Source organism: Elephas maximus, chromosome 4 (genome assembly GCF_024166365.1).
Source record: "Elephas maximus indicus isolate mEleMax1 chromosome 4, mEleMax1 primary haplotype, whole genome shotgun sequence".
NCBI lineage: Eukaryota > Metazoa > Chordata > Mammalia > Proboscidea > Elephantidae > Elephas > Elephas maximus.
This window is the reverse complement of record NC_064822.1, coordinates 124,660,637-124,680,726: the sequence shown is the minus strand read 5'-3', so window position 1 is coordinate 124,680,726 and position 20,090 is coordinate 124,660,637. Positions and strand designations below refer to the sequence as shown.

Here is a 20,090-nt window from a genome sequence, read left to right as displayed (position 1 = left end):
TCTTGGCCTCCTAACCCAGTGGACCTAGGTCACAATTTAATGATTCTTCAAAGGAAACTTGTTCCTAATTGAGGTAACACTGTTTCTGACAGTTTTTCAGGTTCCTATAGCACCCCTTCTCATCTCTCTGTTTAGTCTACCCTCCCCATGTTTACTTGTTATGCACTGTGCATTATCTGATAGAACCCCATCGTTGTCACTTAAAAACAGACTATAACTGCTGATTGTAGCTGTGGGAATGCCAGTCCTGTGTTGGCATTCTGAATTTGAGAGAAGATGGAGATAGAAACTTTTGTAAAAGAACAAACAAAACACAACTTTTAAATGCTGGCAATGAATTCAACTTACTTAAAGAAGTTGTACAAGCAAAAAACACACAAGCTACATTCAACCCAGAATCACTTATAATTTATACCAACAAGGATGAACAGGACATTCTAAAACAGCTAAGTGCTCTCACCATTTGTACTATGAAGTTCTGGCTGTGAGGAAGCCTACCAGATGGTTAAATCTAGGATCTTGAAGTTTTGGTTAAGATTTCTCACATTTTTTTTCAAACCAAAACATACATACTTTTTAAACTTCTTGATACCCAAAACATGAAGGACAATAACAGACACTGCTGCTTTCATTTGCCCCTTCCCCACATTCAAAAAACTCAGAATTAAAGTTATTTACCATTACAAGAGATATAGCTTTCAAGAACAAGATGAGTCGAACACAAAACCACAACTATCAAGTATCTACAGATGAGATGAAAACAAAGGAGTACAGGGTACAAAGCTTACCCGTTTGAGATGAATTGTTTTCAGTGTCACTGCACACTCAGATAAAGCCTGTGAGAAACAAGTTTAAAATTCTGAATACAGATAATTCTTGATTAATGATCCAACTCTTTACTTCTTCAGCCACTGCTCATTAATAGGAATGGAGGAAGGATAGGTAACAGGCAGGTGGAGAAAATAAATTGGGCAAAAAAAGAAAACAAAAAAACATCAGATTGCTGTCTTAATGTAGTAAGTTATGAAATCTAGCTGTTACTAAGTTGTGAGGAAGTGAGAAAAAGGTTAGCTGCTTGACATTAAGTATTCTGAGGATGAGATTTGAGAAACTACCATATGGGCAGAAAGTTGTTTAGGAAAGAAGTTAAGCACAAGTTTTCTAATGGAAGTAGTAGGAGGAAACTGAAACTAATGACTACAGTATTCAAGTTATTTCTGTATCATGCACTGTTTCATCTTCTAGAAAAAGTGTCTTGGTTGCTCAATTTGAAGGAGCTGGATTTTATGTCTTCATCTTCAGGACTGGGATTCAGTAAGAATCCACAGAGGGTGTATCATCAACCTCTCAAAAATGAATCCGAATTTGAAATTATTCAGTTAAGAGAAAAAAAAATTCAATGAAAAAATGCAATCAACCTGGTATTAGAAAAGATGCTGCGAGTTAAAGTACATGAGAGCTACGCAAGGGAAACAAAAACTCCCAGCTGCTTACCAATACTGTCTGTGCATCTGCCAAGTCAAAGGTTTGTTTTAAAGGTGCCAGGAAACACGCAGGGACAATGTGCTTATAAACAAAGTCAGCAAATCCCACTGGTCCATCTTTACCTCCTATTAAGAGAATTCAAATTTTCACCTTGTATAAAAAGGAAAGTCATTAAAACATATTATACAGTTACAATAATCAAAACAGCCTGTTACTGGTATAACAATAGACACAGACCAATGGAATAGAATCAAGAGTCTAGAAATAAACCCACACCTCTACAGTCAACTGATTTTTCACAACAGTGCTAGGTCCATTTGATGGGGAAAAAAGAGCCTCTAGTAAATGGTGCCAGGAAAATTGGATTTCCGCACGAAGAAAAATGAAACAGGATCCACGCCTTACACCACACACAAAAACAAATTCACAATGAATTAAGGACCCAAATATGAAAACTAAAACCATAAAACTCTTAGAAGAAAATGCAGGGGTGACACTGTTGGACCTAGCTTTTAACAATGGATCATCCAATATAGTAAGAAAGGCACAAACGGCAAAAGACAAAACAGATAAACGAGACCTCATGAAGATTAAAAACTTTTGTTCATCAAAAGTCTTTACCAAAAAAGTGAAAAGACAAGCTACGGAACGGGAGAGTATCTTCTGAAACCTTATGTCGAATAAGAATCTAATAACCAAAAATACATAAAACTTCGACAGCTTACCAACAAAAAGACAAAATAACCCAGTCATATAAGGGTCAAGGAAACCCTGGTGGTGCAGTGGTTAAGTGCTACGGCTGCTAACCAACAGGTCGGCAGTTCAAATCCGCCAGGCGCTCCTTGGAAACTCTACAGGGCAGTTCTACTCTGTCCTATAGGGTCACTATGAGTCGGAATCAACTCGACAGCAATGGGTTTGGTTTTTTTTTTGGGTAAGGGTCAAAGGGTCTGAACAGACATTTCACCAAAAAGGACATTCAAATGGTCCCAAACACATGAAAAGATGCCCAGTGTCATTAGCCAACAGAGAGATGCAAATCAAAATCACAATGAGATACCATTTCACTTCTTCTAGGATGGCTAAAATTAAAAAATAAATAAATAAATAACAAACGTTGGCAAGAACATGAGGACATTGGAACCTTTATCCACTGCTATGCGAGTGCAAAATGGAACAGCTGTTGTGGCAAACAGGGTGCCGGGTTCCTCAAAAAACTAAAAACAGAACTACCATACAACCCAGCAATGCCTTCCTTTTGGGTATATACCCAGAAGACTTGATAGCAGAGACTCAAAAAGTGACTTGCACAGCAGGGTTCACTGCAGCACTATTCACAAGCCAAAAGGTGGAAACAACCTAAATGCTCATCGACAGATGAATGGATAAGCAAAATGTGGGGCATTCATACAATGGAATAGTACTCAGCCAGTAAGAGCAATAAGGTCTTGATACATGTTGCAGTATGGATGGAGCTTTGAAGACATCATGCTGAGTGAAATAAATCACAAAAGGACAAATACTGCATGGCCTCACTTATACCAAAAGACAAGAACAAGCAGATATATAGAGACCCAAGTTTATGAGTGGTTATTAGGGGTGAGGGGGATGAGCAGAGGGGGTGGGCATTGCTTATGGCTACTGAGTTTCAGTTTACAATGATGGAAAAATTGTATTAAGGGCTGGGTTGCACAGAAACTTGAATTGGTATATGTTTTTGCTGTGTATACTCTCAACAACAAAAAAATAAATTATTAAAAAAACCCCTACGGATGAGTTCTACTCTGCATACACAGGGTCGCTATGAGTTGGAATCAGCTTGACAGCAACAACATATACCTCTGAAACCATCAACCCAATCAAGACCCATCACCTGCAAAAGTTCCTCTTGCTCGTTTGTGACTTATCTCCCCCACCTCTTCCTCCCATGAAACAACTGATCTTTCTGTCACTATAGTTTGCATTTTTTAGATTTTTAAGTAAGTGGAATTATACAGTATATACTCGTTTTTCCATCCGGTTTCTTTCACTAAGCATAATTATTTTGAGATTCACGCATGCTGTTCTATCAATAGTTCACTCTTTTTTATTGTTCAGTATGAATGTGCTGTAATTGTTCATCCATTCACCTGCTGATGGGCATTGGAGTTGCTTCCGGTTTTAGGCTATTACAAATAAAGCTGCTGTGAACACTGTGTGTAAAAAAAAAAAATGTCAATTAATTCATCACTAGGGAAAATCAACTCCCTGCTTCTACGTTAGGGATGGATTACTTTTCATCTCTAAGAGCCTTAGGAAACGAGTTGAGAAAACTAAAAAAAAAAACAAACATCTTACCCCAGAGTTCTACTAACTTTGAGAGGATAATAAAACACGTCTTCTGTGCAATTGGATCTGGATATTCGACTGCCCCTTGAATAACAGTAACTAACACACGTTCTACATTCTCTGCACCTGAAGAGAGAAAAACTTAAGTTTAATTTAAAGAAAAATCTAGAGAGGTAACTTAAAGTTCTGTTTCATATACAATAACAAGATAAATGTCATTTAGATTTGGTAAGATCCCTCAATTTTTATTAACCAGGCTCTTAAATTTTAAACACTGAAAATTCAGTATTCCCTTGAAAGCAGAATTCTCCACACAGTTCCACTTGTTAACTTCAAAGTGGCAAATTGGCCAGTAAGACTTAATTGTCAGGTGAATTTTGGTAAGCGACCACCACCATGCTATTTATACTACTAAAAAAACAATTAAAAGATACTGCTGTAGGAAAAAAAGAATTGGATACAAAGGAGTTTTAAGGTGCTCCACATGAAAGTGATTCCTGCCTTGACAATAATGACCTGTCATTACAGGGGCCATTATACAACCACTTCAGAAGTTTAGTGTTTACTTCAACTAGCTCTCCCTCATACAACTGTGACAAGGACTTAGGCAGACAATTAATGCATCCTAAGTCTCCTCACCTTGATTTGCTATAACTTCACTCATTCCACTGCCTGTGACCGTTTGCAGGAAAGCAAAGTAACTCCTCCTCAACATTTGCTTCTCTAAGGCAGCAGACTGGTCATTTTCTTCTGCTGGTCGGAGCAACACCTCAAAAATTGCGTGAAGCAGAGGCATAAACATCTGTTGTAAAAATGGGGATACCTGTATCTGAAGATTAGAAACAAATATTACTACTTCAGAAATGAGTACAGAAATTAATATGAAACTTGGAAGATATTTTAATATATAACTTAATGTATAGCCTTTATATATATTTATGTATTTCCATTATTCAGTTAACAGATATCATTGTTAAAGCAAATCCATATATGCCATACATTACTGAAAACTTCATCAAGTTCAACCTATTTCCTACAGCTTAAGATTCAGGTTATAACACTAAAAAGTCAGACTTATTTTACAGTGGAATATTGCCATGGAATATACTCAAATATAAATGCTCAAGAAATGAATTCTACTGCCAAATTAATTATATGATCGAGTTCTCACCTGTTATGAGCCCTGGGGAAAATTCCTTAACTTCCCTGTACTTCAGTTTTGTACTTTCTAAGGTTGTTATGAAGGAGCACTGGGGGTGCAATGGTAAAGCCCTCAGCTGTTAACTAAAAGGCTGGCAGTTTGAACCCACCAGGTGCTATGCAGAAGAATGGTGTGGCAGTCTGCTTCCATAAAGATTTACAGCCTTGGCAACCCTATGGGGAAGTTCTACTCTGTCCTATAGGGTCGCTGTGAGTCAGAATCAACTTCACGGCACATAACGACAACAGTATTGTCATGAAGATCAAACGAATTACAGTACAAAAAAATGCTTAGGACAGATCTTGAACATATAAAGAGTATATAAGTGTTAGCCATTTTTATTAGCTAGCTTATACCTGGCTTACATTTCCTTATACATAAAACTGACTTTAGTACATTAAATCACTTTTAAACTCTTGCCCAAGAATTCAAATTACAGTGCTCTTTATCTACCTCTTCAGACATTTTGTACTAATAGTGTTTTTATTTGCTTTTCTATAACAGCACACTAATCGTTTTCTTCTATTGTACAGTTAAGGAGTCCTGGTGGCACAGTGGTTAAGAGCTCGGCTGCTAACCAAAAGATCTGCAGTTCGAATCCACCAGCCAACTACCTGGAAACCCTATGGGGCAGTTTTACTCTGTCCTATATGGTCACTATGATTCAGCATTGACTCAATGCAATGGGTTTGGTTTGGTTTTATGGGTCAGACCATGTGCTAGACATTGTGGATGATAAAAACACATATGAACCATACCCTTAAGAAGCACATATTTAAAAAAGAAACCAAGGGGCAAATGCCTAAATTTATACAAAGATAAATGCAGCTAAGTTCAGGGAAATATCTTTAAGTCAGCTCTACCTTAAATTTGGCTGTAATCTGGTTGATAAGAGGAATGAACTCCTGGAGGTCTTTTGCTTCACAATCTTTGAGCATGTGTTCTGAGGCAGATGGGATGAATGGAAGAACTTCTTCCTCTAGACAGATAATCATGCGATGAAGGAAAGTGCGAACTCCACTTCTGAGGACATCCTTTTGTAAGGGACAACTGAGTGCTGGCAAGAATGTCTGTAAGCAGTCCAGATAAACTTCAGAACAGCCACACTGTTTCACAGTCTGCTTGTTGCTGAAAGCTTTGCTGGTTCGACTATATAAGCAAAACCAGACTAGTTATAACTATATCCTTTAAGTGTAACAAAATAATAAAAAACAATGTACAACAAATTATAATACTGACAAAAGAAACAACCAATTCTTTATTTTCCATGTCTCAATTACTACCATCTTTAGTTAATATGGTTATTTGTAAACTATTGCTTAGTTACCATTCCAGAACAAAAAGGGTCAAATTGAGTGAATGAAATACAGTTAACATAATCCCTGTAATTTGAGTCTATCAAAATGTTTTACTAAAATCGTAATGATAATATATGCAAAAAATGAAAAAAAAATCCACTTATATGACTAAGTTGTACTAGACATCTTCAAGCTACTCACTTAAATTTAGAAAACAATCTTCAGAACCAAGTTACTCATACAACCTCTCTAATATATCTTTCTCTTAAGTATTCTATATAGCAATTTTTCTGTACAACTCCTAATTAGCAATCACCCACGCTGTTATTGTTCACCAATTAAAAGCATGGGTAGAGAGAGCAGCAGCTGCTTGGGTGGTCTTTATGACACAATACAACAGCTAAAAGAGAAGCCTCCAAGACCTATTTAAGATGTCCCAACAAGTCATTGGTAAATAAAGACTTTAGCTAAACCCTTAAATACAGTATCAACTTACACCAAAGAATTCAGAGGAGTTACAGATTATAGATAGTTGTCAAGGCAGAAAAGTAGAATGTTATGTGATCTAGTCCCTCCCTCAGTTGAATCTCCTAATTCACTGGTTTAGATAAGAATGGTCTAGACAATTCTCTGGACAATTCGGTTTTAGACTGACATTTTTGCCCAATCCTAAAAGGTTCAAATAACTACTTCTGTGTGTACAGACACAAACTTTACAGTTTTAACTGCAGTCATGCTCACCTGGCAAATCCAACAGCATGGTTAAGACAGTCTGCTAGAGATGCCTGTCTTTCTTCATCTTGTGCCAGCATCAATTTTTCTAACAGAATCTTAAACTTCTCCATTAGCGGGGTCAACAGATTCCTCATTAACGCTTGCTTCCTTTCTGCTGGGTATTCACTATTAACAATCAGCACTCCAGCTGTCTCATAGATAAACAGCTGATCATCACTGCTCAACAAGGACTGGTAACCATTCTCCTAGAATGAAATTTAGTCTCACTGCAGTATTTCTTTTTTCAGTTTCTCTCATTTACTCAGGATAAGTGCAAAAGGGATAGGAAATGTAATCTATCACATCAACTCATTATTGAAAAGCAGATCAAGTACTTAGAAAAAACAAATCTTCTCCTAGGAACTTATAAGGGAAAGAAAATTGAATTAGTAGGTAAAAGACCGTGGTTCTAATTCTAGCTCTGACAAGACTTTGCACATTAGATAATTATTAGTCAGTCTTCTAACATGTTTTCTTCTGTAAAAATCTAATTGACTTGTACAATTGTTATGAGGCTAAAAATAAAGCATACGAAGTGCTTTGAATGGTAGTATAAAGGCAGCACAATATTTTAAACGAGTGCTTAAGAATTTAACAGCAGAAGTCACATGCATATACACACCTCAGTTGTTACTTTAGAACGTTTAAAAAATAAGACTACAAATGAAAAAACCTCACCTCATTTAAGCACAACCAAGCATTTCACATACTGATCAATTCTTACTAATGGGTTTTGCTATTTTTTTTTTTAACATGTATATACTCAGAAAGGCCAAAAGGAAGAGGAAAAAATTAGAGGCTGCTCTATCTCCAACAATAAAATACCCTGTTAAATTATGCAAAAATCTAGTCCTAAAACAGATTTTTAAGTTATGTGGTGGTTTTATTAATAATAATAATAAAAAAAAAACCTCATCCCTTGAAAGAGAAATGTCCCTATTTAAAAGTAATAAAGTATTTTTTAGGAACCTACTAGGATTTCTCATTTTTTGCTAGAAGTTGAGAATGCACAGATAAAATAGTGCTAAAAAATAAATACCGATTAATCAACTTTCAAGAGAAGCAACTTGAATCAGGACTTTTTATATACTGAAGGATTACAGGAACAGTACAAGTCCTTGTTTATATGTACAGTAATCCTATTTCCAATATCTGTGAGATAATACGGCTTTCTGAATGCCTAAATCTTATGGGTCAGTGTGAACTGCCAAGGAAAACTTGCATTAACTAGGTAAAGTACTTTACTGGTTTTTGTAACATGTAAGTAAAGATAATTTAATCATATAATTCACTAGTACCATCTCATGCAGTAAAATTATTAACTTTCATACCCTAAATATTGAATATTGTACTTAAAAGTATGATTATTTTGTATTTATTTTTAATACTTTTCAAGTGATAGCTATAGTAATAACTTTTATGAAAATAAAAAAATTAGCCAAAGTTAGTATTTTGCTTTACACAAAAGCATGTGTAAACTAAAATGTACTTAGAAAGTATCTCAACTTAAATCTTTCTAGTGAAATCGACAATATATTCAGATCAAGTAGGATTTAAAGTTTTTTACCCCAAGCCAGAAATCACACAGAAAAATTTCAGTCTAATAGTAGCAGTCACTGAAAATGGCTATTTGGTCCTAGTACTAAATGGAAAATAATTCAGAAGTTGAATTTTTCCTTCTCCATAAAATACTTCACTATCATTGAATGGTACAGCGAGACTACAGCAAACCCTACACCATCACATTTATCAGTCAACTCTTGATCTCTTTCCATTTCTATTACTATGTTTTGTTTGCTATATCTCAACAGAAGTATTGGTAACCAGGACTAGCTAACCACTGCCTACTTAAAAAGTATTTAAACAAACTAAAAATGGAAACAAAACAAAACAAATGGGGGGGCCCACATTGAGGCTGATGGCATGATATTTGGGGAAAATCTATACCTTAGAAGAATAGATACTTACAGGTGGAGAAAGCTCTAGTAAGTCTTGTATTCTATTCAGAATATCTTCGATGAAAGGATTCATTTGTTTACTGAATAAAGACAATAAGGAAAATCATAATTAAATAAATAATAATGCTCAAAAAATTTGCTAAGATACCAAATTCTCCTTTAAGACAGAACTAAAAAGAAGTTCCATTCCAAGCTGGTCACACTTGGAAAGGCTAGAAATGATTAAAAAACACTTTCTAAAAAAGTATGCCTATTTTCTCTGTCAGTGATAGATTGTAAAGACAACTTACAATCTTGTATGTAATTGCAGTTTTACACACAAAAAATAGTACTTGTAAAGAACACAAAATGGATTAGATTTAAGAACGTATTTTTCAAAGATACCTTCTTTACAATTTCAAAGTAGCCATATATTGATTCACAGCAATAAAACTGCTAGTTTATTTACTAACTAACGTCATTAGTGATGACAGATGTTACACAGAAAAGGATGCAAGAAACCACTTGTTAGCAATGAAAAAAGTTACTGGCCAATGAGCAGAAAATCAAGTCATAATATATAATGACATAAAAAAGGAACACCTGCTTTAAAAAAAAGCCTCAGAACAGAAAGAAACATAGCTACCACAGCCTCTTGAAAAATAATTTATATGTCTAAAAGCCTGAGTGAAAATGACTAAACACAACAGCTGGAAACTGTACTTACTTGAGAGACTTGACGAATCTAGAAAACAGGTAAGCAGTTCTGCTTCGTACTTTTGCATTAGAATGCCGCAGACCTCTATGATCTAAGAAAGCCATCTAAAGAAACACAGACGTTTTTATTTTTACTACTTCTGCATTTATTCCGTCTTGATATGTTTGTTCATACCAAATTTTAATTCTTAACACCTAAAAGGTGTTAAGATCAGGTATATATCAAAAATAATCCTACTCTACATACAAGTGGGCCCTTGAGAGCTTATTTTAAATGATTAATTAAACCGATAATGTCTATTTTTAAGAAATGGAGGAGGTTTTTGTTTCAATGTGTCCAAAACACAGTTTCTGAGAGCTGCTGGTTATGGGAAAAGTTACTAAGGACAGAAAGCTATCCTAGGAATACTATCTGCTGATTAGCTGAAATACATGGAAAATAAAAAAACCTAAATTATATACTTACTAGTACACATGGAATGTGCTGAGGTTCAACTGTGAAAAACTTTTCGTATCTCACAACAGTTTCAAAGAACTCCAATGTCACAGATGTATGCTGATAGGAACTAACTCCTGACGTTACCAACTGGAGCAGGAAAAAAATTAAGAAACCAAGCCTTATTTATTGCAACATCTAAATGCCCCAGTATTAACAGATACTAAGCTCTAACAATTTAAAAACTTCCATTAACTTATTATGAAAACAGAAAGATATGTTTAAAATAAATTATTTTCAGTATATACTTACAGTTCGCATCATATCCTGCAAAGCACTAGCTTTTGAAACATCACCTGAGAAGTGAGCACCATGAGAGAGTGGAAGAGCTTCTGCCAACATATACAGCAACCTTATTGCTACTTCAACTTCCATAAACCGTGTAGTCTGCCAATTCCTACCAGGGATAATAGGTCAGTGAGATCTGAACATAAACTTTTGATACAACTAGTGCTACACAGAATAGTAAGACATCAACAAAAACCTTTTACCTATTAAAATGTTAAAGTAATTGCTAATTTTGCCAGGTGTGAGAATTTATACTGCGAAAGCAGAAATAATTGATGTTCATTTTATTGTCAATGTCTCAAAGAGAAGCATTTCCCCTAAGGATCAAGAGAAATCAAAGCAACAAGAGAAATGCATTGTTTCCAGAAATACACATAAGATCTAAAGGGTAACACGGATTAGTAAGTATAGGAACCACTTATTTTATACCATCACCAGGTAGCAAAGGGATGGATAAAGGTGAGTTTGTTACAAAAACAATGACAAACTTACTGCAGTGTAGAACTAAAAACTCTGCGAACAGAAGCCAGCAGTAACTCTGGTGAGACTTGAGCAAGCCTGTCCAACAATAACTTCAGTTGTTTTCTATATTCTACAAACATGGCTTCGTCTTCACCCTAGGATATATTTTAGAATTCTTATTTTAAAAATGTAAAATATATTTTAAAATCCACACAAATTTTGGTTTCTCATGTAGTTTGCTGTATTTATAATTTTCTTTTTTCATCAGTATTTATTTATATACAGAAACTATTAATATGCTTAGTTTTTGCCACTCCTGCTCATAAGTGTTTCTGAACATGGCCCTAGGCTTTGAACGTCTAGAACTAGAAATATATAGAGGTGGTTAAGGGCAAGGGTCTAGGCCACAATATGTTCACATTGGGCTTTGTGAGCCTTTGACACCTTATTCTCCTTGTACCTCAGTGCTCAATGTAAAATATGATAGCAATGCTGTATGACTAGAGATATTATGTATAACAAGCCTAGCATGTCATAAGTTTGTAACGTGTTGATTATTATCACCATTATCCTTTCATAGTCCAAAGCTGTAGACTGCCTAAGGTGGGAAATAAAACACTTCATCAGACAGCTAAGAAGTACATGCCATGACTGAGTCACTAGGAAGTGCCTGCTGGCCCGGTGATTGATGGAAGGCTGGCCCACATGCAAACCTGGACAAGAGAGTTAACTCCAGCCAGTGAAGTGCCTCATTCCCACTCTCCCACAGAGACTTACATTCTGAAGCCCACTGACTGGGTCTCAATCATCACTCTTGCTAAATTTAAAATAAGATCAGATTACCAACACATATGGTCAATATTTTACAAAGTTCAATGCTTTTTATAAAAGGATTGTTAACAGACAAAATACAAAAAGAAAGGATTAAGGAGCTTCCATTAACTGCTCCTAGGTGGTGGCTGTTAGGTGCTGCTGAGTCCATTCCGACTTGCGGTGACCCTGTGTACAAGAGGACAAACCACGGCCCAGTCCTGCACCATCCTCACAATCGTTGTTATGATTGAGCCCATTGTTGAAGCCACAGTGTCAACCCATCTTGTCAAGGGTCTTCGTCTTTTTAGCTGACCCTGTACTCTACCAAGCATGATGTCATAAGTGATAAGTCTTGACATCCTTGCTTCTAATGAGCAATCTGGCTATATTTCTTCCACGACAGATCTGTTCGTTCTCCTGGCAGTCCATGGTATATTCAATACTCTTCGCCAACACCGTAATTTAAAGGCAACAATTCTTCTTCGGTCTTCCTTATTCACTGTCCAGCTTTCAGATGCACATGACGCAACTGAAAACACCATAGCTTGGGTCAGGCACACCTTAGTCCTTTAAACAGTCCAAAGAGGTCTTTTGCACAGATTTGCCCAGTGCAACATGTTGTTTCATTTCTTGACTGCTGCTTCCATGGGCGTTAATTGTGGATCTAAGTAAAATGAAATCCTTAACAACTTCAATCTTTTCTCCGTTTATCATGATGCTGCTTATTGGTCCAGTTGTGAGGATCTGTGTTTTATGTTGAGGTGTAATCCATACTGAAGGCTGTGGTCTTTGGTCTTCATCAGTAAGTGCTTCAAGTCCTCTTCACTTTCGGCAAGCAAGGTTGTGTCATCTGCATATTGCAGGTTGTTAATGAGTCTACCTCCAATCCTGAAGCCCTGTTCTTCTTCATATAATACAGCTTCTTGGATTATTTGCTTAGCGTACAGACTAAGTGTGGTCGAAGGATACAACCTGGACGCATACCTTTTCTGACTTTAAACCATGTAGTATACCCTGGTTCTCTTCAAACAGCTGCCTCTTGATCTGTGTACAGATTCCTCATGAGCACAATTAAGTGCTCTACATTCTCTACAATGTTATCCATAACTTGTTATGATCCACACAGTCAAATACCTTTGCATAGTCAATAAAACACAGTAAACATCTTTCTGGTATTCCCTGCTTTCAGCCATGATCCATTTGACATCAGCAATGATAGCCCTCATTCCACACCCTCTTCTGAATCCGGCCTGAATTTCTGGCAGTTCCCTGTCAATATACTGCTACAGTTGCTACTGAATGACCTTCAGCAAAATTTTACTTGTGTGTGGTATTAATGATATTGTTTGATAATTTCCACACTTGGTTGGGTCACCTTTCTCGGGAATAGGCAAAAATGTGGATCTCTTCCAGTTGGTTGGCCAGGGAGCTGTCTTCCAAATTTCTTGGCACAGACAAGTGAGTACTTCCAGTGCTGCATCCGTTTGCTGAAACATCTCAATTGGTATTCTATCAATTCCAGGATCCCTGTTTTTCACTAATGCCTTCGGCATAGCTCAGACTTCTTCCTTTAGTACCATTGGTTCTTGATCATATGCCACCTCCTGAAACGGCTGAACACTGACCAATTCTTTTTGGTATAGTGACTGTGTATTCCTTCCATCTTCTTTTGATGCTGCCTGTGTTGCTTGATATTTTTCCCATAGAATTGTTCAATATTGTAACTTAAGGTTTGAATTTTTTCTTCAGTTCTTTTGGTTTTCTATCTCCAGGTCTTTGCAAATTTCATTATAATACTTTACTTTGTCTTCTCCAGCTGCCCTTTGAAATCTTCTGTTCAGCTCTTTTACTCCATCATTCTTCTTTTTGCTTTAGCTACCTTACGTTCAAGAGCAAGCTTCAGGGTCTCATCTGACACCCATTTTGGTCTTTTCTTTCTTTTTAATGACTTCTTGCTTTCTTCACGTGTGACGTCCTTGCACAACTCATTTGGTCTTTTGTCATTAGTGTTCAATGTGTCAAACCTATTCTTGAGATGGTCTCTAAATTCAGGTGGGATATACTCAAGGTTGTACTTTGGCTATTGTGGACTTTACCTAATTTTCTTCAACTTTAACCTGAACTTGCATATGAGGAATTGATATCTGCAGTTGGCCCCGATCTTGTTCTGACTGATATGGAGCTTTTCCATCACCTTTCCACAAACGTAGTGGATTTGATTCCTGTGTACTCCATCTGGCGAGGTCCCATGTTGGAATAGTCACTTTTGATGTTGTTGAAAAGGTATTTCAATGAAAAAGTCTTAGTCTTGAAAAATTCTATCATGTGGTCTCTGAAACTGTTGCTATCATGAAAGCCATATTTTCAACTACCAATTCTTTGTTTCCAACTTTCGCATTCCAATCACCAGTAGTAATCAATGCATCTTGATAGCATGTTTCACAATATCAGACTGCAGAAGTTGGTAAATATCTTCAATTTCTTCATCTCTGGCCTTAGTGGTTGGTGAATAAATTTGAATAATAGTCATGTTAACCGGTCTTCCTTGTAGGTATATGGATATTATCCTATCACTGACAGTGTTGTACTTCAAGACAGATCCTGGTATTTTCTTTTTGACGCCATTCCTCTTCAATTTGTCGTCCCCAGCATACTAGACCATGATTGTCTGATTCAAAATGGCCATTTCCACTCACTAATGCCTACAATATCAATCTTTATGCATTCCATTTCATTTTTCACGACTTCCAATTTTCCTAGATTCATACTTCGTACATTCCATGTTCTGACTATCAATGGATGAGTGTAGCTGTTTCTTCTCATTTTGAGTTGTGCCACATCGTCAGATGAAGGTCTCAAAAGCTTTGCTCCATCCGTGTCCTTAAGGTCAACTCAGGAGGCAGCTCTTCCCTAGTCGTATTTTCAGTGCCTTGCAACCTGAGGGGCTCACCTTCTGGCAATGTATTAGATGATGTTCTACTGCTATTCATAAGGTTTTTACTAGCCAATTTTTTCAGAAGTAGACTGCCAGGCCCTTCTTCCTGCCTTAGTCTGAACGCTCTGCTAAAACCTGTCCACCAAGTACTGTTCACCACTAGTATTTGAAATACTGGTGGCAAAGCCTCCAATATCACAGCAACACGCAAGCCACCACAGTATGACACACTGACAGACACGTGGTGGTGACATCAGTATAAACAGGATTAAGCTTTCAAATATGTTGTGTTTTAAAGGGCCTCCAAAAAATCAAGACTTGAAATACTAATGTAACGTAAGTAAACAATAAAACTAAAACTGGTATCCCCTTAATGAAAAATTCTTACCTCATTTTCAAAGTTGTACTCTTCATCATACGTCAATTTTTTCATGACAGCCAACATGATTGCCTAAAATTAAGAATAGTTTTTGTTGATCACTCTCCTAATTTAATTTGATAAAATTTGAAAAATTAAAATATATTTCAAGGCAGACTGTAGAAACACAGATTGTACCATCAATTTAAATAAACCAAAAAGAAGTGAATTTTACCTCTACATTAGCTTTCTGCTGATCCGAGAGCACTGTAAGCTGTTAAAAATAAGCAATAATTTATTAGGTTTCCTAAAGTTATATTTGCTTATAAAAATATTTTTCTAGGCCCAGCTACAACTGATGACTGCCATAACAGTGAGCACAACAGAGAATCCCTGAAGGAGCAGGAGAGCAGTGGGATGCAGACCTCAACTTCTCATAAAAAGATCGGACTTAATGGTCTGAGACTGGAGGGACCCCTGAGGTCATGGTCCCCAGACCTTCTGTTAGCCCAAGACTGGAACCATTCTCAAAGCCAACTCTTCAGACAGGGATTGGATTGGACTATAAGACAGAAAATGATATTGGTGAGGAGTGGGCTTCTTGGATCAAGTAGACACATGAGACTATCTGGGCAGCTCCTGTCTGGAGAGGAGATGTGAAGGCAGAGGAGGATAGAAGCTGGCTGAATGGACACGGAAATACAGGGTGGAGAGAAGGACTGTGCTGTCTCATTAGGGGGAGAGCAGCTAGGAGTATATAGCAAGGTGTATATAAAGTTTTGTATGAGAGACTAACTTGATTTGTAAACTTTCACTTAAAACACAATAAAAATAAAAAAAAAATTTTTTTTTCTACTCAATTAAGATCTTTTAAAACATGCACACAACTTTTCTGGAGGGCATTTTGGCAGTACCTGACTATAGTTAAAACGTACTTACACTTAGCAGTTCTACATTATAAATAAGTAGGCAAAGATACAGATAAACGTTTGATTTTCAGCAAAAAAAGCAGGTTATAGGACAGTAAAGTACGATCCCATCTTGTTTTTTAAAAAAGTAAAATAAGCCTAGAAACCTATTAAGAGCTACAGTATAGTACAGTGTTTTTAAGTACTGACTTTATCTTTCTTCATCGCTTACATTTCTTTAAGTATGCATGCAGACGCGTAATATGCTTATAACAATAAAACAGAAGTTATACTCGTGTTCAGTTAATAGGAAGTACATAAAATAGTAATGTTCTCTCATATGTCATAATGAAGTGTTACTAATTCTTTAAAATGCTACTGTTTAAGAGTAAGTTTTTCATCTTTTAAAAAAAGTTTATAAGAAATTAAAATAATGAATTGTGTTTAGCAAAATTTCTACTGTATTTCAAAACACAGGTTCAAAATAGAAACATAACCAAAGCCAATAACTAACTCTCATGGTTGTTAAGTTGAGTGAATTTCAGAACCAACTCAGTTCCTGTTTTTTGGCTAAGACATTTTCTTCCCCCTTTTTTTTTTAAAGACAATAAACATAATTATTTTAACTATGGGGGAATATGCCCAGAAAAAAGATGAAAATATTTTCATTCTTTAAAAATAAGTATCTTTAGGTAGAATTATGGGTGTTTTCTTATTTTCATGTGTTTTCCACATTCTCTATGGCCTCTCTATATTACCTACTGGACAAAAAGGTTAAAACAAAGACTTGCCTGTTTCAAAATATGAAGATAATCATAACAAAATCCGATAATGTTAGAGGAGATGTCATCATCCTCATGAATAAGTAGCTGCAACATCAGCGCCACCTTTGTTTCAACAGCTTGCAGTGCCTCTTGCGCATTCTTAATATCCCCGTTCTTAATTAATTTAGTCCAACTAACTATCAATGACTGTCCCATTCCATTTACCAGCTTGGAAAATCTGGCTAGAAAGTCAACATCTTCTTCCTACAAGCAATCAAGACAGACACCAATGTAAAACCACCATCCAAGAATGAGAGGTAAAACTTTAAACTTCAGTATTAGGGAAGTACCAATTACAGGATTCAATTTTAAACTGATATGAGATCTTTTAACAATTCCGTTATTCTGATCAGGGAATTTTTAGAATTCAAATTCTTCTGTTACAATTATTACCCACTAAGTACTCTTTAAAGGAACTATTTTTAATGATTATAGTCCCGTAGACATTACCAGCTCCACCAAAGCTTTAAAATAAAAAAGTCATCAGTACTTTCAGGAAATCTCTATAAACTTCCTTAAGATGACAGTTCAGATTTCATTATAATAAGTCTCCTCCTCTCTAAACTGCTGAATTTAGTAAACATGTTCTAATAAAGTTAATGTCGTTATATTACAGTATATGTAACAATTTACAACAGTCCTTTCTGATACTACCTAATTTGATACTCAACTATCCTGCAAGAAGATAGAATTGCTATTACAGTTACTGCCTAAGGTCGTATCAGTGTTAGAGTTAGGAATAAAACTTGGACTATTTTCACTGTTTTCTATAAGCTGCTTGCCTATAGAAAAAGGCTCTATCTACAGTTACCATTTTAGATCTTTTACTAGGGATAAAACAAGACAATTACTTGAAATGTAAAAAAAAAACACCATTATTTGTCTGTAAAAAACACTAAAGCCACATTACTGATATATCAGCAATACAAAGATTTCTTAGTGGTTATCTTCTGTCACAGCAAAATTAAAACAAAAACCTTCAATTCTGTTTCTAAATCACTAAACTTTACCACACCCATAGCCTCTGTCAGGGCTAACCAGCTCAAATGAGTTAAAATTCAAAAGTACAATGAATATGTAACATTCGTAATTACTGGGCTTAATTTTAGTAAAAAACATTGTCACGTAAATGGCATAGTCCTTGCTGTTGAAAGTGTGGTCCATCAGCATCCCGGGTGTTTGTTAGAAATGCAACCTCAGGTTCAAGTCCGGACCTGAAAGTTTAAGAACTATCACCATCTACCAAGGCCAATGCTACAGACAGCATTATGGTTTTCCGAATATAATGCTTTATTATTATAATCTCAAGGAAAGTTTTCAACATTTAAAAAAGAAAAACCTGTATTTGTTACTACGTATCCCAGTTTGTTCCAAAAATTATCAAAATTTTATACACAAATTTACTGACCTGGTCAATGTTGAAAAACCCAGCAGCCTGTAATACTTGACATAAAGATTCTACTAGCTTCATTTTATCAACAGGATCCATTCCTTTATTTACAATTTCAAATAAACAGTCACATGCTTCTTCCCGTAGCACTTCTACTGACATATGACCTAGCAGCATATTTATAAACCTGGTAACGGGGAAAGAAAATCATTTTAACGTTTCAAATTCTTACATTTTAGATAATGTATTTTGCAGGCTCATATTTTAAAAATTAGGTATACTTACCTATCATTGGCTATAAGGGATAAGTCTATCCAAGAGACATAAGCCCCAACTACTTCAAGGCACTGACATGTCACTTCTGAATTATTATACTGATAATTTTGTAAGATTTGGTACCATGATTCCACCAGGTTTGGAATACACTGTTCCCTCATGGTATCTTTTATTAAAGTATTCCTACGAGCCTCCTAAAAAGGAGAAAAAAAAAAAATCCACCAAATACACAAAGTAGATTACCTCACAAAATAATGTTTGACATCTGAATAGGTGCACGGTATTTTTCTTGCCACTAAACTTTCAGACTTGTTAACACATTCCCTGCCACTATTTCCTATTTATCAGCTCTGAAATCGTATCCTGTGATTCTTTGTATTTCCTCTTTCCGTTCCATTCCTTGGTGCCAGACTTGATTTTTTATTAAACAAAGTATAAATAAGCATTGTAGAGAATGTTAGGCATGTGATAACTCATATTTCTCAATATTCTGTAAACATGAGACTTAAACTTTAAGTACAGAACGGCAGAAACGTAACTTCACAATAATACCCTTATAAGTGTTTCAGACATACAATGATCTCAAAACATTAAACACATTTCCAACTTTCTATTCTGTTCTTTAAGAATTAAAAAAAATACATAGCATAATGAAGAAATAGAGAAAAGACTAGGTAATGGGCTATATGACTAAGAACACAGAAGAATACAGCACTGATAATTCATAAACAATGATTCTTCCTTCCTCAGGAACTACATAAACCAAAAAAACCAAACCCAGTGCCGTTGAGTCGATTCCGACTCATAGCGACCCTATAGGACAGAGTAGAACTGCCCCACAGAGTTCAGGAACTATACAGCAACCATAAATACAGACCACGTTTTTTTGACAAATTCATAGGAGAAATTTGTGTATCTCACTGGAGAAAGTACTTGCTTAGTTAAAAAAATCTAAAGTAATACTCTAATTTTAACCTACGTTTTAAATCAAGTTTGTTCCTTTGTAAAACAAAATTCAACAAATTCAGTAAATTTGTAATTATTCCGAAGTAAACTTGTCTTCAAAAAATTAAAATAAGCCTTCACACTTTTTATTATGTGCCCACTATCTCCTACAACATCTACATTAAAAACTAAAAAACAGAAGTTACTTGCCTCTGACGTATGCACCACATCACGATCCACCAACTCTGAGTCAATAGCCATGAGAATCCGGAGGTACAGATCTACTCCTCTTGGATTTAGGTCCACTACTGAGAGAATGTCAAAAAAAAACTTGGGCCATTTAGTGAGATATTCTGTAACAAAAAGCAAGGCGAAGACTTGGGCTGCTTTATTTCGTATAAAGGTCTTCTCTGGGTGGGGATTCAGCATCTAACAAACAGAGAAACAGTCCATGAAACTAAATGTAAACCAAAAAGACCCAAACACAGGTTGTTTTTCTATTTATCATAAATAAGCAAAAACCCACCAAGGTTCATCATGGTCCAGATTAGCTGTGCAACAAACATGCATCAGAATCATCAAAGCATACTTAAACGACTGGTCAGGCAGAGAACAATCAAACTGACAAAGGAGTTGATGGCTATTTCTCATTCTC

At 35.9% G+C, this 20,090-nt stretch overlaps 1 protein-coding gene across 3 annotated transcripts in view; it reads right to left on the bottom strand.

Moving 5' to 3' along the window:
- XPOT (exportin for tRNA) overlaps positions 1-20,090 on the bottom strand; it is a 41,564-nt gene that overhangs the window by 9,674 nt on the left and 11,800 nt on the right. For 2 of the 3 annotated variants that reach the window (XM_049883773.1, XM_049883771.1), the window contains exons 6-22: positions 19,646-19,864; positions 18,500-18,684; positions 18,233-18,401; positions 16,792-17,028; positions 15,328-15,366; positions 15,123-15,185; positions 11,017-11,141; positions 10,489-10,633; positions 10,207-10,326; positions 9,751-9,845; positions 9,055-9,124; positions 7,054-7,292; positions 5,878-6,163; positions 4,453-4,642; positions 3,823-3,939; positions 1,495-1,610; positions 789-836 (exon numbers count right to left, since the gene is read on the bottom strand). In XM_049883773.1, coding sequence (XP_049739730.1) covers positions 789-836; positions 1,495-1,610; positions 3,823-3,939; positions 4,453-4,642; positions 5,878-6,163; positions 7,054-7,292; positions 9,055-9,124; positions 9,751-9,845; positions 10,207-10,326; positions 10,489-10,633; positions 11,017-11,141; positions 15,123-15,185; positions 15,328-15,366; positions 16,792-17,028; positions 18,233-18,401; positions 18,500-18,684; positions 19,646-19,864 — 2,463 coding nt within the window. The remainder of the gene's footprint in view (positions 1-788; positions 837-1,494; positions 1,611-3,822; positions 3,940-4,452; positions 4,643-5,877; positions 6,164-7,053; positions 7,293-9,054; positions 9,125-9,750; positions 9,846-10,206; positions 10,327-10,488; positions 10,634-11,016; positions 11,142-15,122; positions 15,186-15,327; positions 15,367-16,791; positions 17,029-18,232; positions 18,402-18,499; positions 18,685-19,645; positions 19,865-20,090) is intronic. The other variant, XM_049883772.1, reaches the window with a different exon arrangement.